Consider the following 16,396-nt stretch of genomic DNA (forward strand, 5'->3'; position numbering starts at 1 on the left):
CGCGCAGCCGCCTGCAGCCTGCACGGGACCCGCGCCGCTTGCCTCCGCCCGGTGGCACCTAGGCCTGGTGTGGCCCAGCCGGACCGAGAGGACGCCAGCCGAGACCTGGGGCTGATCGTGATTGGGTGAGTCTTTATCTGGGCTCGGAGGTGGAGTGAATTCTCCGTGGTTCACAACCTGCGTGCGATGTGCGTGTTTTCCTGCCTGCGGATCCAGAGCCCGTCTGATGCGTTTCCCTGAGTCCATTCACGAAATCTTGCGTGCTGACATCATCCTGCCCTCCCAAGTGAAGTTGCTTACTTGTTTTGAGAAGCGTTCCCTGCCTCCGGAGAGCCGCAGTTGCTCCTAGGACGGTCTCAGTCGGGGCCACGTCAGGGTGCTAGCTGGAGGAACAGTCTATGTTGCAGTTCAGAACACCCTGCATCTCAACCCATCAGAATACAGTGTTCACTTCAGACGATCCTTTCTAGCAAAATACAACACTTTGAAAACTGCCTTCACTGTCTAACATCTGAAATCCTTTTCTACTTACCATTTTACAATTGACGTAACAGTTGAATATATTTACGGGGTACAGCGTGATGTTTCATTACACGAATGCACTGTGTGATGGTCAAAACAGGGCAGTGAACAGTCACCACCTCCACCACGATTATCGTGACTTTTGTGTCGTGAACATTTGCAATCCTCTCTCCTAGCTTTTTTTTTTTTTTTTGCTACAGGACACGAGCGCTCGTCAGAGAGACAGAGACAGAGAGACAGAAAGCGAGAAATCACTCCCCAGGGGAGATGGCCACACTGCAATCCCTTCTCCTCCATTCTGCTCTCAGGATCTTGGGCACGTGTGCACATGCGCTCGGCTGAGTTTAAGCCACCGGGTCCGGGACTCGAACAGCAGTCAACTACATGGGAGTTCAGCGACATAGCCATTACGCTAACTGCTGGTCCCTCTTCTAGCTATTTTGAAATACGCATTGAAATGCCGCCAACTGTCATGGCTCTGTGGTGCTACAGTACTGGAGAACTCATTTCTCGGCTTTCAATTTTCTATCTGCTGACCACGTCCTCCCTACCCTCCTCTTCTAGATGCTGGTATCCACCTTTCTAATCTCCACCCCTCTGTGATCAAATCCTTTCGTTTCTCTAATGCACTGAGAACTTGCAGTATTTGTCTTTCAATGCCTGGCTTGTTCACGTACCAGAGTTTCCTCCATGCTTATCCATGTTGCTGGGAATGACATCCCATCCTTTCCATGGCTGTATAATATTCCATTGTGTTTTTACACCACAGTTTCTGTATCCACTTCTCTGATAGGCACTTAGGTTAATGCTGCATCTTAGCTGTTATGAATAGTGCTGCTATAAATATGAGGGTGCAGAAATCTCTTTGACATAATAATTTCCTTTCCTTGGGCTATATATCCAGTGCTGGGATTACTGGACCCCAATTTGCCTCTGTTTTAGATGTTCTAGGAAACGTTACAGTTTTACATAATAATGGTTTACTAATTTACATTCCCACCTACAGGGCACGAGAGTCCCCCTCTCTCCCCATACTTGGAAACGATTGCTGTACTGTGTTGTTTGAGAATAAGCCATACTGATAGGGGAGAAGTGAAAGTTCATTGTGGTTTTCGTTAGAATTTCCCTGATAATTAGTCACCTTGTATGTATTTTTATGTTCTTGTTAGCCATTTTTATTTCCTCTTTTGAGAATTGTCTTGTTAGGTCAATTGCTCCTTTTTAAATCAGACTGTTTTTTTAATTGTTGGATCGTTGGATGAGTTTTTGCATATGCTGGTTATAGCTTGCAAAAATTTTCCTCCACTTTATAAATGATCTCTTTGCTCTGTTGATTATTTACTTTGTAGACTAACATTTCAGTTTGTACAGGGCAATGTGACAAAGATTTATAGGCTCTCAGAGGGCACCCCATAAAAGGAAAATGAGCAAGTCATTTCCTTAACAGTGGGAATGGAAACTTGGACTTAGTCTGACAAATTAATGCAGTACCATTAATTGATGCATTTCAGTCTGCCCTAAGGGAGCCTAGACCCTGTACCCAAATTAAGTCTTAAAGGTGCCGCCAAGCAATATTTGATCATCTCTAAAATTTAAGCAGTATAGACCAGACCTAGTGTAAAATTGTTGCATCACCATGCATTATGTAATTTGAGCCGAGCAGACATTCCACCATATTCGAGTTTTCAAATACTTAACAAGATGCATCCTAACGTTCTTAGACTGTATAGAATATGTAGGATTTGGTAGTTTGTGGGACATGAAAGATGCATGAAATACCACAGCTGTGCTTGACTAGAGGACAAAGAAACCAGAGGACCAGAACGAGAGTTAATTTTTAAAAAAAGAGTTTAGCGTAAGGAAAGGTCGTTTATTAAGTAGAAGTACACGCCTAAGAGGTAGACTTTGTTTTTAGTTCACGTGGGTACCTTGTTTCTGGAAAGAAATGCAGATCAGAGGCCCAGGTCAGGGAACAGATTCCATCCCTACCTTCTGGGTGACCTGGGGCTCAAAGTTGTCTTCAGTTTCTTCTAAATTGGGTGGTCAGATTCCATGTGTATGTGTTGTGTGTTATATTGGCCGTCCGAGAAATCACCCCCCAGGGGGGATGGCCATGTCGCAATCTCTTCTCCTCCATTCTCCTTTCGGGATCTTGGGCACACACGCACACGCACCCTGTGTGAGTTTAAGCCACCGGGTCCGGGATGCGAACTGCGGTCAACTACATGATTGTTGCATCACCATGCATTATGTAATTTGAGCCGAGCAGACATTCCACCATATTCGAGTTTTCAAATACTTAACAAGATGCATCCTAACGTTCTTAGACTGTATAGAATATGTAGGATTTGGTAGTTTGTGGGACATGAAAGATGCATGAAATACCACAGCTGTGCTTGACTAGAGGACAAAGAAACCAGAGGACCAGAACGAGAGTTAATTTTTAAAAAAAGAGTTTAGCGTAAGGAAAGGTCGTTTATTAAGTAGAAGTACACGCCTAAGAGGTAGACTTTGTTTTTAGTTCACGTGGGTACCTTGTTTCTGGAAAGAAATGCAGATCAGAGGCCCAGGTCAGGGAACAGATTCCATCCCTACCTTCTGGGTGACCTGGGACTCAAAGTTGTCTTCAGTTTCTTCTAAATTGGGTGGTCAGATTCCATGTGTATGTGTTGTGTGTTATATTGGCCGTCCGAGAAATCACCCCCCAGGGGGGATGGCCATGTCGCAATCTCTTCTCCTCCATTCTCCTTTCGGGATCTTGGGCACACACGCACACGCACCCTGTGTGAGTTTAAGCCACCGGGTCCGGGATGCGAACTGCGGTCAACTACATGGGAGTCCAGTGACACAGCCATTATGCTAATTACTGGTCCCTAGGAATGCTGATCTTATAAAGAATCTGGGCAATGTGAAGGGAAAAATTAGTTTTTTTATTTTGAGAATCTTCTCGGTTTAAACACATTCCTTCCACCCCCAGGCAAAGAATGAATCTTCAGGAAGAATACATTATTGTTTATTGAAAACAAAACAAAACCGGCTGGGGTCTGATGAGTGAATTATTAGCTTCAAGTTGCATAAAACACAGAAGAGCTAGAAGCAGGAAAGGTGGGAGCAAGCAAAGCTGAAGCTCCGTTAGTGATTTTGGGGAACAGCGTTCTCTAGATTTCTGTCTGTCTTACCTATATACGCACATGTACATGCACACATATGCACACGCACGTGTATATCCATGTATGTGCATGTGCGGTGAGACTTCTACTTCTCGCTTGCTCTCTCTCCACATACACACACACAGACACGTGTGCACACACACACATGCACACACACACATTCACTAGAGAGAGAGAGAGAGAGAGAGAGAGAAAGAGAAAGTACCCTCCCCATACGGAGCATGATCACACTGCAGACTTTTTCCTCCACTTCTCCACCCATCAGGATTTTGAGCATGCATGTACATGTGCCTGACATGTTTTCATACCTTCATGGCCACGATTTGCGCTTGGTCAGACGCAGGGGACCTGACTCTGCAGCGCAGGACTTAACTGGTGTACTACTGTGAGCACTGCCCATTTGACTGGCAAGGGGCGGGCTCTCAGCTACACAAATAAGAGCTATAACTTTTATTTCTTTATAGAGAATAAAAAATTCCTCCAAAAATACCTTGAGTTTGGAGACTATTTTCATGCCTGGTCACACTGTCCAAATACCATGTAAAAGTTTCCTTTTGTATGAAAGCCACCATGTAATGTGTTAGACTGAGTATTCCGAATATTATAGAGCAAAAATGTATTCTGTGTTTGAATTTAATCTTTGCCTGTTGATTCTTTCAACCCACATAGAGAATGTCTGTTGGGTGACAAGCAGTTTTAAGTGCCATGGATTTGGAAAATGAGTAAGGCCAGCAAGTGTCAAGGCTGGATCCCCTATGGCCGACCACAGTTCGAGTCTGAGAACTGGCAGCTTGAAAAACATTTGCCTGTGTGTCCAAAATTCCAAGGCAGGGAGAAGGGATTGTGGCAGTTCTCTCTTTCTTTCCAGTGAGGGCATGTGTCCTATAGCAAACATTTTAAAAAAAATGAATAAGAGGTCATAATTACACTACAATAGGTACAATAGGTTGATAAATGAATAACGGGTCAAGGTCACAATAAAAGTTAAAATGTCAAGAGACCTACATAATACAAAATGCTTTGGGAGGTGCAAGAAACAACAAAAACTCAGCATTTCCAGAGTCATGTCTGATACTAATGACGGTGAGCTATTATAAGCTTGATTTACCCAGCACTGGTTACGTAGGCACGTTACATACTCTGCAAAGTCTCACGATTGTACAGAGAAGTTGATGGTATTGTCATTATTTTACAGGGGTGGCAGATGTTGAGTCCAGGAGAGAAGTAAGTTGTTCAGAGTCATTTACGAAATGAATTCTATGCACTGTTGTTATTATGCAGAATGAAAGAATATTTTAGTTAATTCATCACTCTGGGTTCTAAAATTATTTCTTAGTAGCATATTAACTCACATACCAGTGTGAATTCTTAATGTTCAAAACATACTTATTTAATATAACTTTTAGTTGATTGTTGATTATTTTATGTCATCAGTATTTTGGGGTTTATCTAAAAAGTTGTTGAGAGGCCATAGGTAGTGCAGTGGTTAAGTGCTGGACACCAACACGGCCAACCGGAGTTCAAGTCCTGGACTCAGTGACTTGAAACTCACACTGGGCGCTTATGTGCATACTCCAAATCCCAAGAGGAGAAGGGACTGTGGCATGGCCATCCCCCTGTGGAGTGATTTCTTATTTTCCCTCTCACTGTCTCTCTCTGCCTCTTCCTAGCAAGTGCATGCATCCTATGGAAAAAAACCTTATAGGGACCAGCAGTTAGCCTAATGGCTATGTCACTGGACTCTCATGTAGTCGACCATGGTTCACATCCCAGACCCGGTGGCTTAAAAAAACTCACGCCTGGCGCGTGTGCGTGCGTGCCCAAGATTCCGAGAGGAGAATGGAGGAGAAGGGATTGCAGCGTGGCCATCCCCCCTGGGGGATGATTTCTGGCTTTCTGTCTCTCTGTCTCTGTCTGTCTGTCTGGTGAGCGCACGCGCCCTATAGCAAAAGCCTCTTAAAAACAAAAACAAAAACAAAAGAAAAAAACCTTATATATATAAAAAAATGTAGTCATCTGCAACTGATAATTAGTGGTTTAAAACAACTTACCCAGGACAAAGATAAATCAGCTTATTAGTATAAAAGCTTGTTCTCTATTCTTTTCTCTGGAACCCCTTCATTAACACTTTATCCTTTGAATTACTTGATTGTGCTTAAGATATATAAGCAATAAGAAGGGGAAAAATTGTGCTGTTTTTCTGTCATGTACAAGATATGTCCATGACAACAGAGGTTTCTGTTAATCTCTGTTTATAGTAATTAGTTTTTAAAATTCCCTTGGGCTGGCAGGTGGCGTGGTGGTTAAAGGTGCTGAACTCCCACATGGCTCACCACAGTTCAAGTCCTGGAATTGGTGACTTTCTTTCTCACTTTCCCTCTATCTTTCTCTGATCAAATTTAAAAAATAATAATAAATAAAGTTAAATAAAATAATAAAATAATTCTCTAAATTTTTTTTAAAGTTCCCTTTGTTGTAAAGAACTATAGATGCATAACTAAGGACAGAATTGATTCCATTTACATTAAGAAATAGAAATGTTGAAAAGTAGGTACTATTTTCATTGACACTAAAATACACACACACGAGTGTATATATATATATATATAGATATAGATATAGATATATATTTTTAAGTGCGTGCTAGAGTGGTATACTTGTCACAAATACTGAAACTTAAAAGTTTTAAAGTTTTTTTTTTCCCTTGAATTCGCTGCAATATCTTTTTTTTTTTTTTTTTTTAAGGGAGAGATTTCTGCTATAGGGTACACGTACTTGCCAGAGAGACAGAAAGCAAGAAATCACCCCATATGGGGGCTGGCCACGCCACAATCCCTTCTCTTTGATTCTCCTCTTGGGTGTCTGGGCATACATACATCCAGAGTGAGTTTTAAGCCACTGGGTCTGGGATTTGAACCCTAGTCGACTACATGGGAGTCCAGTGATGAAAACCATTGACCCTCTGCTACAGTATCTTAAGTTGTATTTTATTTATATTAGAAAATATCAATTCTCTTAAAAGAAAAGCAGTTGATGGTATCAGCAGATGGCGTAATAGTTACGTTGTTGGACTCCCACGTAGTCAACCACAGTTTGAGTCCCAGACCCGGTGGTTTAAAACTAACACTGGGTACATGTGCGTGCATGCCCAAAAGCCCAAGAGGAGAAGGGATTGTGGCATGACCATTCCCCCTGGGGAGTGATTTCTCACTTTCCATCTCTCTATGTCTCTCTGGAGAGTGCACGTGCCCTGTAGCAAATATCTCTCTCTCTCTCAAAAAAAAAAAAAAAAAAAAGGAAAGGCATTCTCTCTCTCTCTCTTTTTCTCACACACACGCATACACACACAGAGAGATAAAAAAATTGGTATGTGGAGAGGTGGTTGTAGCATGGTCATCCCCCTGGGGGGTGATTTCTCACTTTATGTGTCTCTGTCTGTCGAGCGCACATGCCCTATGGCAAAAACCTCTCAAAAAAAAAAAAAAAAAAAAGATTTGAAATTGCTTACTGTTAAATATTAGGAAGAGATTTTGACTAGAGTCAAGTAAATATTTACAGTTCATAGAAAGGACATTTTAATGATTAACCTGAACTGCGCTACACCGTTTGATAGTTTATTTAAAGTTTACCTGTTTCTTCTGTTTTACATCCTGGGAATTGTAAAGATGACAAGTCCTAATTCTCAGTTTCTTTAAATCATAGTGTGTGTTTCGGGGGACATGAAAGGAGAAAAGTCACGTTATACAAGAACATTTGCAAGTTGTAATGAATAAAATTCTATTATACTTGAGACTTTTCATGTTTTATTTTATTTTTCAGAAAAGGACTGTCAGAAGGATCTAAGAAGCACAGTTTCATTGTGAAAAGCAAAGACCCCTTACCTACGCATTTTACAAGAAATGTGCAGAAAGCCATCGATAAATACACCTGGTAAGAATTAACCTGTTCAGTGTTTCTGGTTGCAAAATCAAATCAAAATGCCCCCAACAAATGTGGGAAACAGAATTTAATTTAGTCCTTTAAGGACTATCAATTTCTAAAATGAAGATGGAGTTGTATTTGTAACTAGTGAAAATGTCACACTGCAAAACTATTTTTCCATTAGCATACTGTGAAATCAACAAATATAGTTAATGAAAGAAAGGGAAATTAGGCTCAGAAGAGTGAATCTCTTCCCACTATGTGATATTTCTCTTGCTTGTGTTCATCCCACAGTGAGTCCCTGTCATCACTTTCATCCAGCGGAAGCCGCACACCCACGGAAGCCCACAGCTCTTGGCCTGGGTCTGCCACACCCAGTTCTGCCACTGGCTTGTCTACTGAGAGGAGCTCTGTTTATTCTTGGAGAGATGACGTATGTCTCAGAATGTTGTGGATAATCTAATGACTACAGTTTAAAATGAAAATGTGCCTTTTTTTTCTTTTTTAATTTGCCAGAGGGCACATGTGCTTGCACCCTATGGGTGATGGATACGCTGCAATCCCTTCTCCTCCATCTCTCCTTTCTATCGGAATGTTGAGCACATATGCACATGTGCCAGGCAGGCTTCCCAAGCCACCAGGTCCAGGATTCGAACTGCAAAATTGGCCATGTGGTTCCAACCACCCTAACCAGCATGCCATGGGCTGGCCCAGAAGTGCTTTCTTATGTTCAAAAAAATCTTACCAACTGCAGAAGCACTACCCAATTACACACATACAGATAAGGCGCTTGCGTTACATGTAAAAATATTAAAATGCCAAAACAGAGAGAAGAGTAAATATCACTCGTACTGTCATAGCCCAGAGTCTTAACTATTGGGAGTTTTGTTTTGTCCCCCGTCCAACCCTTTCCCCACAATATGTTATAAATGACTTCTTGTGTAGTATCTATGGCTGGAAATTCAGAACAAACACTGAGAATTAGAAACCTGAATATGAACAGTTTTGGGAAACAAAACCTGTGAAACATCACTATGATTCTCAAATCACTGTGATTAGAGAATTTCCCCTCAGTCTGATTCAAATATTTTGCCTTTTCTATTTATTTATTTTTATAGAGGCTTTTTTTGCCTTAGGGCACATGTGCTTGCTGGGGAGAGAGAGAGAGAAAGAAACAGAAACAGTGAGAGGGAAAGTAAGACATCACTCCCCAGGGGGGATGGCCACTCTGCAATCCCTTCTCTTCCATTCCCTTCCCAGGATCTTGGGCATGTACACACACATGCCTAGCATAAGTTTCAAGCCACCGGGCCCAGGACTTGAACTGCGGTCAGTCATGTAGGAGTCCAATGACGTAACTGCTACACCATCTGCTGACCCTTGCTTTTCCTATTTAATCTTAGTGGAAGCTGTTAACTTTCACCCTTCTTTTGTTTTGTGTGATTCTGAGGTGGGTGATCTGTGAGGCTACAACCCTGGCTGCTGTTAGGAACTGTGCAGACCCTTAGTCTTCTGCCTCTTTTTCTCCTCAAGTGTCTGAGAATCCTTTTGTCAGCCTCCACTACAGCATTTTATGTGTTTCATTTTGCCTCTTTGTTTCTGTTCTGTTTTTCTCTGTGCTGTGGTTTGAATATGTTCCCTCAAAATTCATTATTAAAATTTGGTGAGACATTGTGAAGGTATTAAGAGGGTGGAAACTTAATCCAGTTATAGAACCTTTGAGAAGTGATTAGGATTGAATAAGTGTATCAATCAGTATAGCTCCCCAAGGTATTATCAGTGTAGCCCCCATGTTTAAGTCCTAATGGGTTTATAAGGAGAGGGAGACAGATACAGAGACACACATGAACACAGACATGCATGTTTCTGCTCTCTTGCCATGTGATGCCTTCGATTATGTTACCCACTAGCAGGGAGACTCTCACCAGATGTGATCCCTTGACTTTGAACTTCCAAATTTATCAGCTAAATACACCTCCACTCTTACACATCAACCAGACTTAGATATTCCGTTATTAGCAACAGCATGGTCTGGAGCACTTTGCTTTCTTTAAAAGCAGTTCTGTACACCTCAGAGCACATCTGACTCAACTTCCTCATAGGTATGCTGCAGTGATTCTGAAGGGGATGGGGAGGAGAAAGGAGCTGGGAGGGGAGTGTGAGAAAGTCAGCTTAGAATCACTCTGAGGACTTTTTCCAACATGTTACTCCTTCACTTGTGACCTAGTATCGTACCCTCTTGCACCCTCACTCCTCATGGGCGTGAGGAAGAAGACTGAGAGCCATTGCTTCACACAGTCCAAATTCTGTTGTTAGCATAATTTTTTTATATGACCAGTCATTTAATTAGGTTCTTGGCAAAAAATTTAGATCACCAATTTGTGAGGATAAACCCCATATGTAAGGGCAAACACAGATCGCAGGTAGCCCTGGAGCTGAGGAACTGCTTTGATTTTTGGTAAAATTTGCGAGTCCACAGCTTTCTGATCAACCTTGCGCTGCTCTGAAATCTCATATTTCTCCTTCTCTGTGTCGAAGATCTCACCTTCCTGGTGTCTGAGTTTCCGCAGTTTCTTTTTCTCGAAGTAAGCATTGGTAAGGTGCTTTGGAATTTTTATTTTGCTAATATCGATTTTTGGGGAGGTGGCAATGACAAACGTCTGGTGTGTTTTTCTAACTAGAACTCAATTGAGAACCAGCAATCCAGTTACAGTTAGCAAGCCACTGCTCAGCTGCTTCAGGAAAACCACACTCTTGCCTCTGTGGTGTACAGTAAAGGATGATCAGAATGGTCCCAGGAGTGATGCTGGCTCGCAGCTCTCTCACATGCTGACTGAAGGTTTTTTTTTTTTTTTTTTTTTTTTGCCATGGCTCAACAGCTTTTGAGGCACATCTTCAGTAGGATAATACCTAGGCATTTTGCGCAGTTTAACCACCCGGGTACCACCATTCTTGTCTCTACCAGCTGGTCTGTGACAGTCGCAAGGACCTTCTCCTTTTTCTTTTCGATCCTGAATTGAGTGGCCGAATATTTCCTCTTGTACATGGCCTTCCTGGAATACATGGTAGACTGGGAGTATCTGCTGATGCCCTGGACTAGGACTGGATTCCAGCTGCAAAGGGACTTCCCCCTCTTGGGCTATTTAGCCTTGGGGTCACCCTTTTTAACCTTGCCACTGGCATCAGCCTTCTTGGCTGTAGTATCCTACTTCGCAGCTTTTTCACCTGCCAGCTTGTATAGTGGGAAAGAGAACTGCTTGTTAGTATAATTTTTAATGTTTTGGCCAGAGGGTGCATGTTCTCACTGGAGAGAGGCAAAGAGAGAGGGAGGGAGAAAGTGAGGAAGCGCCCCACATGGAGGATAGTTGGTCCTGCCACAGTCCCTTCTCTTCCATTTCTCCTTTTAGGGTTTTGAGTATGCACACACATTCGCCTGGTGCGTTTCTCAAGCCACCAGGTCCGGGATGCAAACTGTGTGGTTGGCTATATGGGATCCACTCACCTTAACCAACATACCACCCGCTGTTCTCTTTTAGTAAACATTTTAATAAAATTATCCAGGGAGTGTCTTATGATTTTTAGATGGCATACAAAAAATATTCTAGATCCTACAATTCTTTCTCCTTTTTATTTAAACTTTTTTTACTTACCTTTTGGTAGGTAATATTTGCAAATGCCAGAGTGCAAAAGATAGAGAAGCGAAAGAGAGGTTTCTCCTGTGCTTCAGCCATCCAAGTCCCTCCCAAGAGACAAATACTACTCATGTTCCCCTTATTTGTATGAAAAATAACTCCCCTGCAATTGGGAAATCTAATTTATTATCAGTTTGAGAAAAGAACTAACACAGAATATAATGAATAGCATTCTATGAAAATCAACCTGGGGTCGGCAGATGGCATAATGATTAAGGCTCTGGACTCCCACATGGCCAACCGTAGTTCGAGTTCTGAACCTGGCAGCTTGCCTTTTCACTTTCTTTATCTCTCTCTGTCAAATTAAAAAAAAATAATAATAACAAATAAAATTAAATTAAAAAAAAAGAAAGAAAATCAACCTGAATTGACTCCTTGGGGGTCGCATCAAATAATGTACTTTGTTGCTTTGAGTTGTGGATTAGATTTCAGATTCGCAAATTCTTAGAAGACAACATGGCAAGGGCTCTCCCTTGGAGCCAGCCTGTTCAGAGTTGGGTCTTCCATTTATGATAATGTTTATAGGGACTAGGAAATGGCATAATGGTTATGTCACTGGACTTCCATGTCATCGACTGCAGTTAGAGTCCTGGACCCAGTGGCTTGAAATTCATGCTGGGCACGTGTGCACGTATGCCCAAGATCCTGAGAGGAGAATGGAGGAAAAGGGATTGCAGCGTGGCCATCCCCCTGGAGGATGATTTCTCGCTTTCCGTCTCTCTTTTTCTCTCCATCTCTCTGGCAAGTGCTCACACCCTATAGCAAAAATCTTTCTAAAGAAAAAAATAATAATAATGTTTATGTTCCCTTATCAGCTGTGGTAGCTGTAGGACTATTATCTCCCAAGCAGAACCACCTGGGAAGACCGAAAGGTTTTCTCATCCACAGTTGCTATAGCCATTGTACTAGACTCTCCTGTGCCAGATAGGAAAATTTAATACGCTGACCTCACCCTAATGACCACACCTCTGAATATAATAACCTTCTTTAATTTTCTGCTTCACTGATGAGAAAAAAGGTAGTGGCTCTTTCCACAAGTGTAATTCCTTTTCCATGCTCTTTTCATCAGAATAAAAAAGAAAACTTGTATTTTGCTGATGTGCTTTGGTGTGTCAGGCACAACTGCCTGAGGGACACATGTGTGTACGTATATGTGCGTATGTGTGTGCAAAGGTCTATGTATCTATATGATGTCCACGTCTGTATGCATACCTACATCTGCATCTGCATCTATGCAGAACTGCAAATAAATCTCATTACTCAAGCAGCAGACATTACCTCTAATTAACAGTTGAAGAATCTGAGGTTTGGGAACCAGCAGTTAGCGTCATGGCTATGTCACTGGACTCCCACGTAGTCGACCGCGGTTCACGTCCCGGACCCGGTGGCTTAAAACTCACGCCGGGCACGTGTGCATGCGTGCCCAAGATCCCGAGAGGATAATGGAGGAGAAGGGATTGCGGCGTGACCATCCCCCCTGGGGGGGGTGATTTCTCGCTTTCTGTCTCTCTGTCTCTGTCTGTCTGGCGAGCTCACGCGCCCTATAGCGAAAACCTCTCCAAAAAAAAAGAAAAAAAAAAAAGAATCTGAGGTTTGTGCCAGTCAAGTGGTGTGGCGGTTAATGTGGCTGGATCCCACATGGACAACTGTACAGTTGAAGACCCAGACCAGGCAGCTTATAAAACATGCCAGGCACATGTAAGTGCATGCCAAGAGGAGAATGGAAAAGGGATTGCAGTGTGGTCACCCCTCCCTGGGGAATGCTTTCTTACTTTCTCTCTCTCTCTTTGTCTCTCTCTGGTGAGTGCATGCACTATAGCAAATTTTTTTTAAAAAATGATAAGGGCCAGCAGCTGCCATTGGCGGTTGGGGCACTGGACTCCCACATGGCCAACTGCGGTTCTAGTCCTGGGCCTGGCAGCTTGTGTTCTCACTTTCTCTCTCTCATTCTCTCTCTCTGGTGAGTGCATGTGCCCTAAAGCACATTAAATAAGAATAATAAATAATTAAAGAAATAATTTGTTTTAAAAAATGTTAAAAAAATAAAAAGGAAAGAATCTGAGATTTAGAATGAAATGTAATTTATCAGAAGAATACTGCTATAGCTGCCTCTTGCATCGTAGGTGGCTTTAAGTTTATAAAGTGTCATTGATATTGAAGTCCATATGGTCTAACTTTTCATGTGTGCCTAAATGTGTATTTCTATTTTAGGAATTTGACAGAGCCAATGCACAGAAAGTGCAGCAGTTATTTTGGGAAGTCGAGGAAATGTTATTTGAAGGGAAAGTGAGCCCCCAGACCCAGAACCTACAGGCTGAATGCAGTGAGTGGACAAGCAGATCCCTCCACCTGAGGTAGGAATTCTCTGTAATGTGGTTTTGAACTATCCAGTCGTAAGTCGGTCTCAAACGATTGGTACAGTTTGACTGGAAGCACTTGCCCTATCAAAATATGAATCTTGAATATAGCCCTTCGCTGAGAAACCACATCCTGTATCACGTGTCTGAGAAAATACTGAGAAATTCTAACAACGCTCAGGGCCTTTTAGTTGGTGAGAAGCAAATCAAGCTCCTCCTCAGAAAGGCATTAAGTATGTCACAATTGCAAGAACAGGAGGGATAATCTTCTGTCTTCACGTGCACCAGCTTGTCAACAGTACACGTCTGTGCTGTTCACTGAGGACAGTGTGAGGTACATAGGGATGAACAGGGCAATTTGCTGACTGACTGGACAGACGAATCTTCCCGTGTCACCGCCATTCCTTACGTAGGGAGGATCAACTATTGCTTTTATATCAAGGTTGAAAATGTTGATTACGTATGAAGGGAAGCTATTCTTCCTCAGTCACTCTGCCAACCTACTTAGGAGAAAATCCGTGTTGGTTATCTGAAATTCCTCTCTATTATATTTGGGGAGAATAAATTAGAATACTTGTATGACTTATGGGTGAATTTTCTGGTTACTTCAACTATTTAAAGTTTTAGAATATCTTGACTAAGTCGTTTTTCTTTTCTTTTCAATCGTTCATGAGCTCTTGGTGTTAAAGAGAGCTAGATATTAACTGTGGATGGTTTTCTGGGCATGGTGACTTACTGAAAAGTCAGGGACTTGAACTAGTTCCTGCCATTGTTTTCTTACATGGTTAAAGTAGAAACATGGAAAGGAATGTAGGAAAAGGAAAGATCTCAAGGTCTGTAAACCAAGCGTATATATGTATACGGTCAGTTAACGTCCGGTCAGTGAGAGACCACGTACGTGATGGGGGCCTGTAGGGTGACTGTATGCCATGTGACCTCAGGTGTGTAGTTGGCTGTACTGTCAGGTTTGAGTAAGTACCTGATATGACACTGCACCGCGAGGCAGTCACCTAACATTGCATTTCTCAGGACATGCCTGTGTTGCTACGTGACACGTGACTGTTTTCATTCTGTATATATCGGTTGACATTCATGGAGAACCTTTGTGTGCTCAGCCATTACCTTCAATGCCTACGTCTGACATATAGTACCTCTAAGCCGGTCCCCAGCCTTACACGGTACTATTTACTCTACTTTGCACGTGAAAAACCAAGCAATGACATCAGGGCTGAGCGAGCATGAGAGCTAGGCCTCGCAGTTCTCCCAGGAGGTGAGAAAATCCTGCTGCTCTCGAAGCCGGTGTCCTTCTGTGACACCATGGTGCTTCTCATGACAATACTCGGTTTATCACATTGAGTCCATGCTTGCAAAGTTATTCTTGTATCCTTTTAAAATTATAAAACATTTTTTTCTTATCAAAACTTTTTTTTTTCTATAGGGCGTGTGCACTCGCCAGAAAGAGAGAGACAGACAGACAGAGAGACAGAAAGTGAGAAATCACTCCCCCGTGAAGAGAAGAGGCTAGAGAAAGATAGCAAGTGAACAATAGAGAGACAGGACGTTAGTGAGAAACAGATAGGGCTTATTAACTGTTGATGATGACATGTATAGTATTCTCAACTGGATTGGTCTGAGAAGTATTTCATGATGGGCAAAGTATTTTTACAAGCAAAACGAGAAATAGCAATTGACTGTTTTATAAAAATAATTAGAATAATAAAAATAATGATTGGGGAAAACAGAAAAGATATGGAATGCTGAAGTGGGGAGATTAATGTCTCTGTACTGACTGACATGCATGGCATTCCCTTTTGAAAAAACAATGTAATACACTGTAAAGTTTATGTAATTCAATGTAATATAAAGAAGATTATGATGATAATAAAAAAAAAAAAAAAAAAAAAAAAAAAAACCCCCCCAAAAAAAAAAAAAAAAAAAGAAATCACTCCCCCGCCCCCAGCCCTGGGGGGATGGCCATGCCGCTATCCCTTCTCCTCCATTCTCCTCCCAGGATCTTGGGCATGCATGTACACACGCCCGACGTGAGTTTAAGCCACTGGGTCTGGGACTCGAACTGCAGTCAACTACATGGGAGTCCAATGACATAGCCATAACGCCAATTGCTTGTCCCTCTTTATCAAAACATATTAATAGTTTTCATGAATTTTCCCCCCTTGAAGAGTATTAGGAAGACAGCTGATCCTGCCAGCTGATGAGGGGTTCCAGCACTTCCAGGGTAGTCTGCCCGGTTCTGCTGTCTGCAGACCCTTACGTGACGCCTGTGAGCACCACGGCCACCGCAGAGGGTAAGCACGTGTACTTTCAGAAAGTGTTGTGAAACATGTTCTAGTTAATACCTTTTCATGTTTATCTCATTCATGAACCTTGGCTCCACTACATAAGCATGTTTAGATGGAGGGCAGAGACAAAGAACGCTTTTTATAAGATGTTTCTGATTCTGAATTGATGTTGTGACCCAGACTGGTGGTGTAGCCAGTAGCAAATTGAGCTGCAGTGCTGGAGACCACATGGCCACCCTGGGTTCAGAATCCCAGGTCAGCCTAAAAGCATGCTAAGTGTGTGTCCAGGCTCCCAACAAGCTGGAGGGCCAGGGAAATGAATCAGACGATTAAACCCTGTTGAGATTGTTTTTATCTTTCTCCTTGCACACACATACCCATACACTCTATCATGAAAAGCAAACTTTAAAATATACATTAAAAATAAATGGATA

The 16,396-nt window shown here is 42.3% G+C and overlaps 1 protein-coding gene and 1 long non-coding RNA gene across 2 annotated transcripts in view; one reads left to right on the forward strand and one right to left on the reverse strand.

The window, feature by feature from the left end:
* Nucleotides 1–1,373, reverse strand: part of LOC102484969 (uncharacterized) — a 9,425-nt gene extending 8,052 nt beyond the window's left edge. Inside the window, exons 1-2 of the long non-coding RNA XR_336285.2 lie at nt 1,200–1,373; nt 301–383 (exon numbers count right to left, since the gene is read on the reverse strand). This is a non-coding gene — a long non-coding RNA (uncharacterized LOC102484969). The remainder of the gene's footprint in view (nt 1–300; nt 384–1,199) is intronic.
* Nucleotides 1–16,396, forward strand: part of FAM149A (family with sequence similarity 149 member A) — a 63,590-nt gene that overhangs the window by 27,865 nt on the left and 19,329 nt on the right. The window contains 4 exon segments of the mRNA XM_027776597.1: nt 7,512–7,622; nt 7,908–8,046; nt 13,517–13,659; nt 15,843–15,968. Of these exon segments, the coding sequence (XP_027632398.1) occupies nt 7,512–7,622; nt 7,908–8,046; nt 13,517–13,659; nt 15,843–15,968 (519 nt within the window).

This window comes from Tupaia chinensis, unplaced genomic scaffold (assembly GCF_000334495.1).
Source record: "Tupaia chinensis unplaced genomic scaffold, TupChi_1.0 Scaffold000685_1, whole genome shotgun sequence".
In the NCBI taxonomy this organism is placed as follows: Eukaryota; Metazoa; Chordata; class Mammalia; order Scandentia; family Tupaiidae; genus Tupaia; species Tupaia belangeri.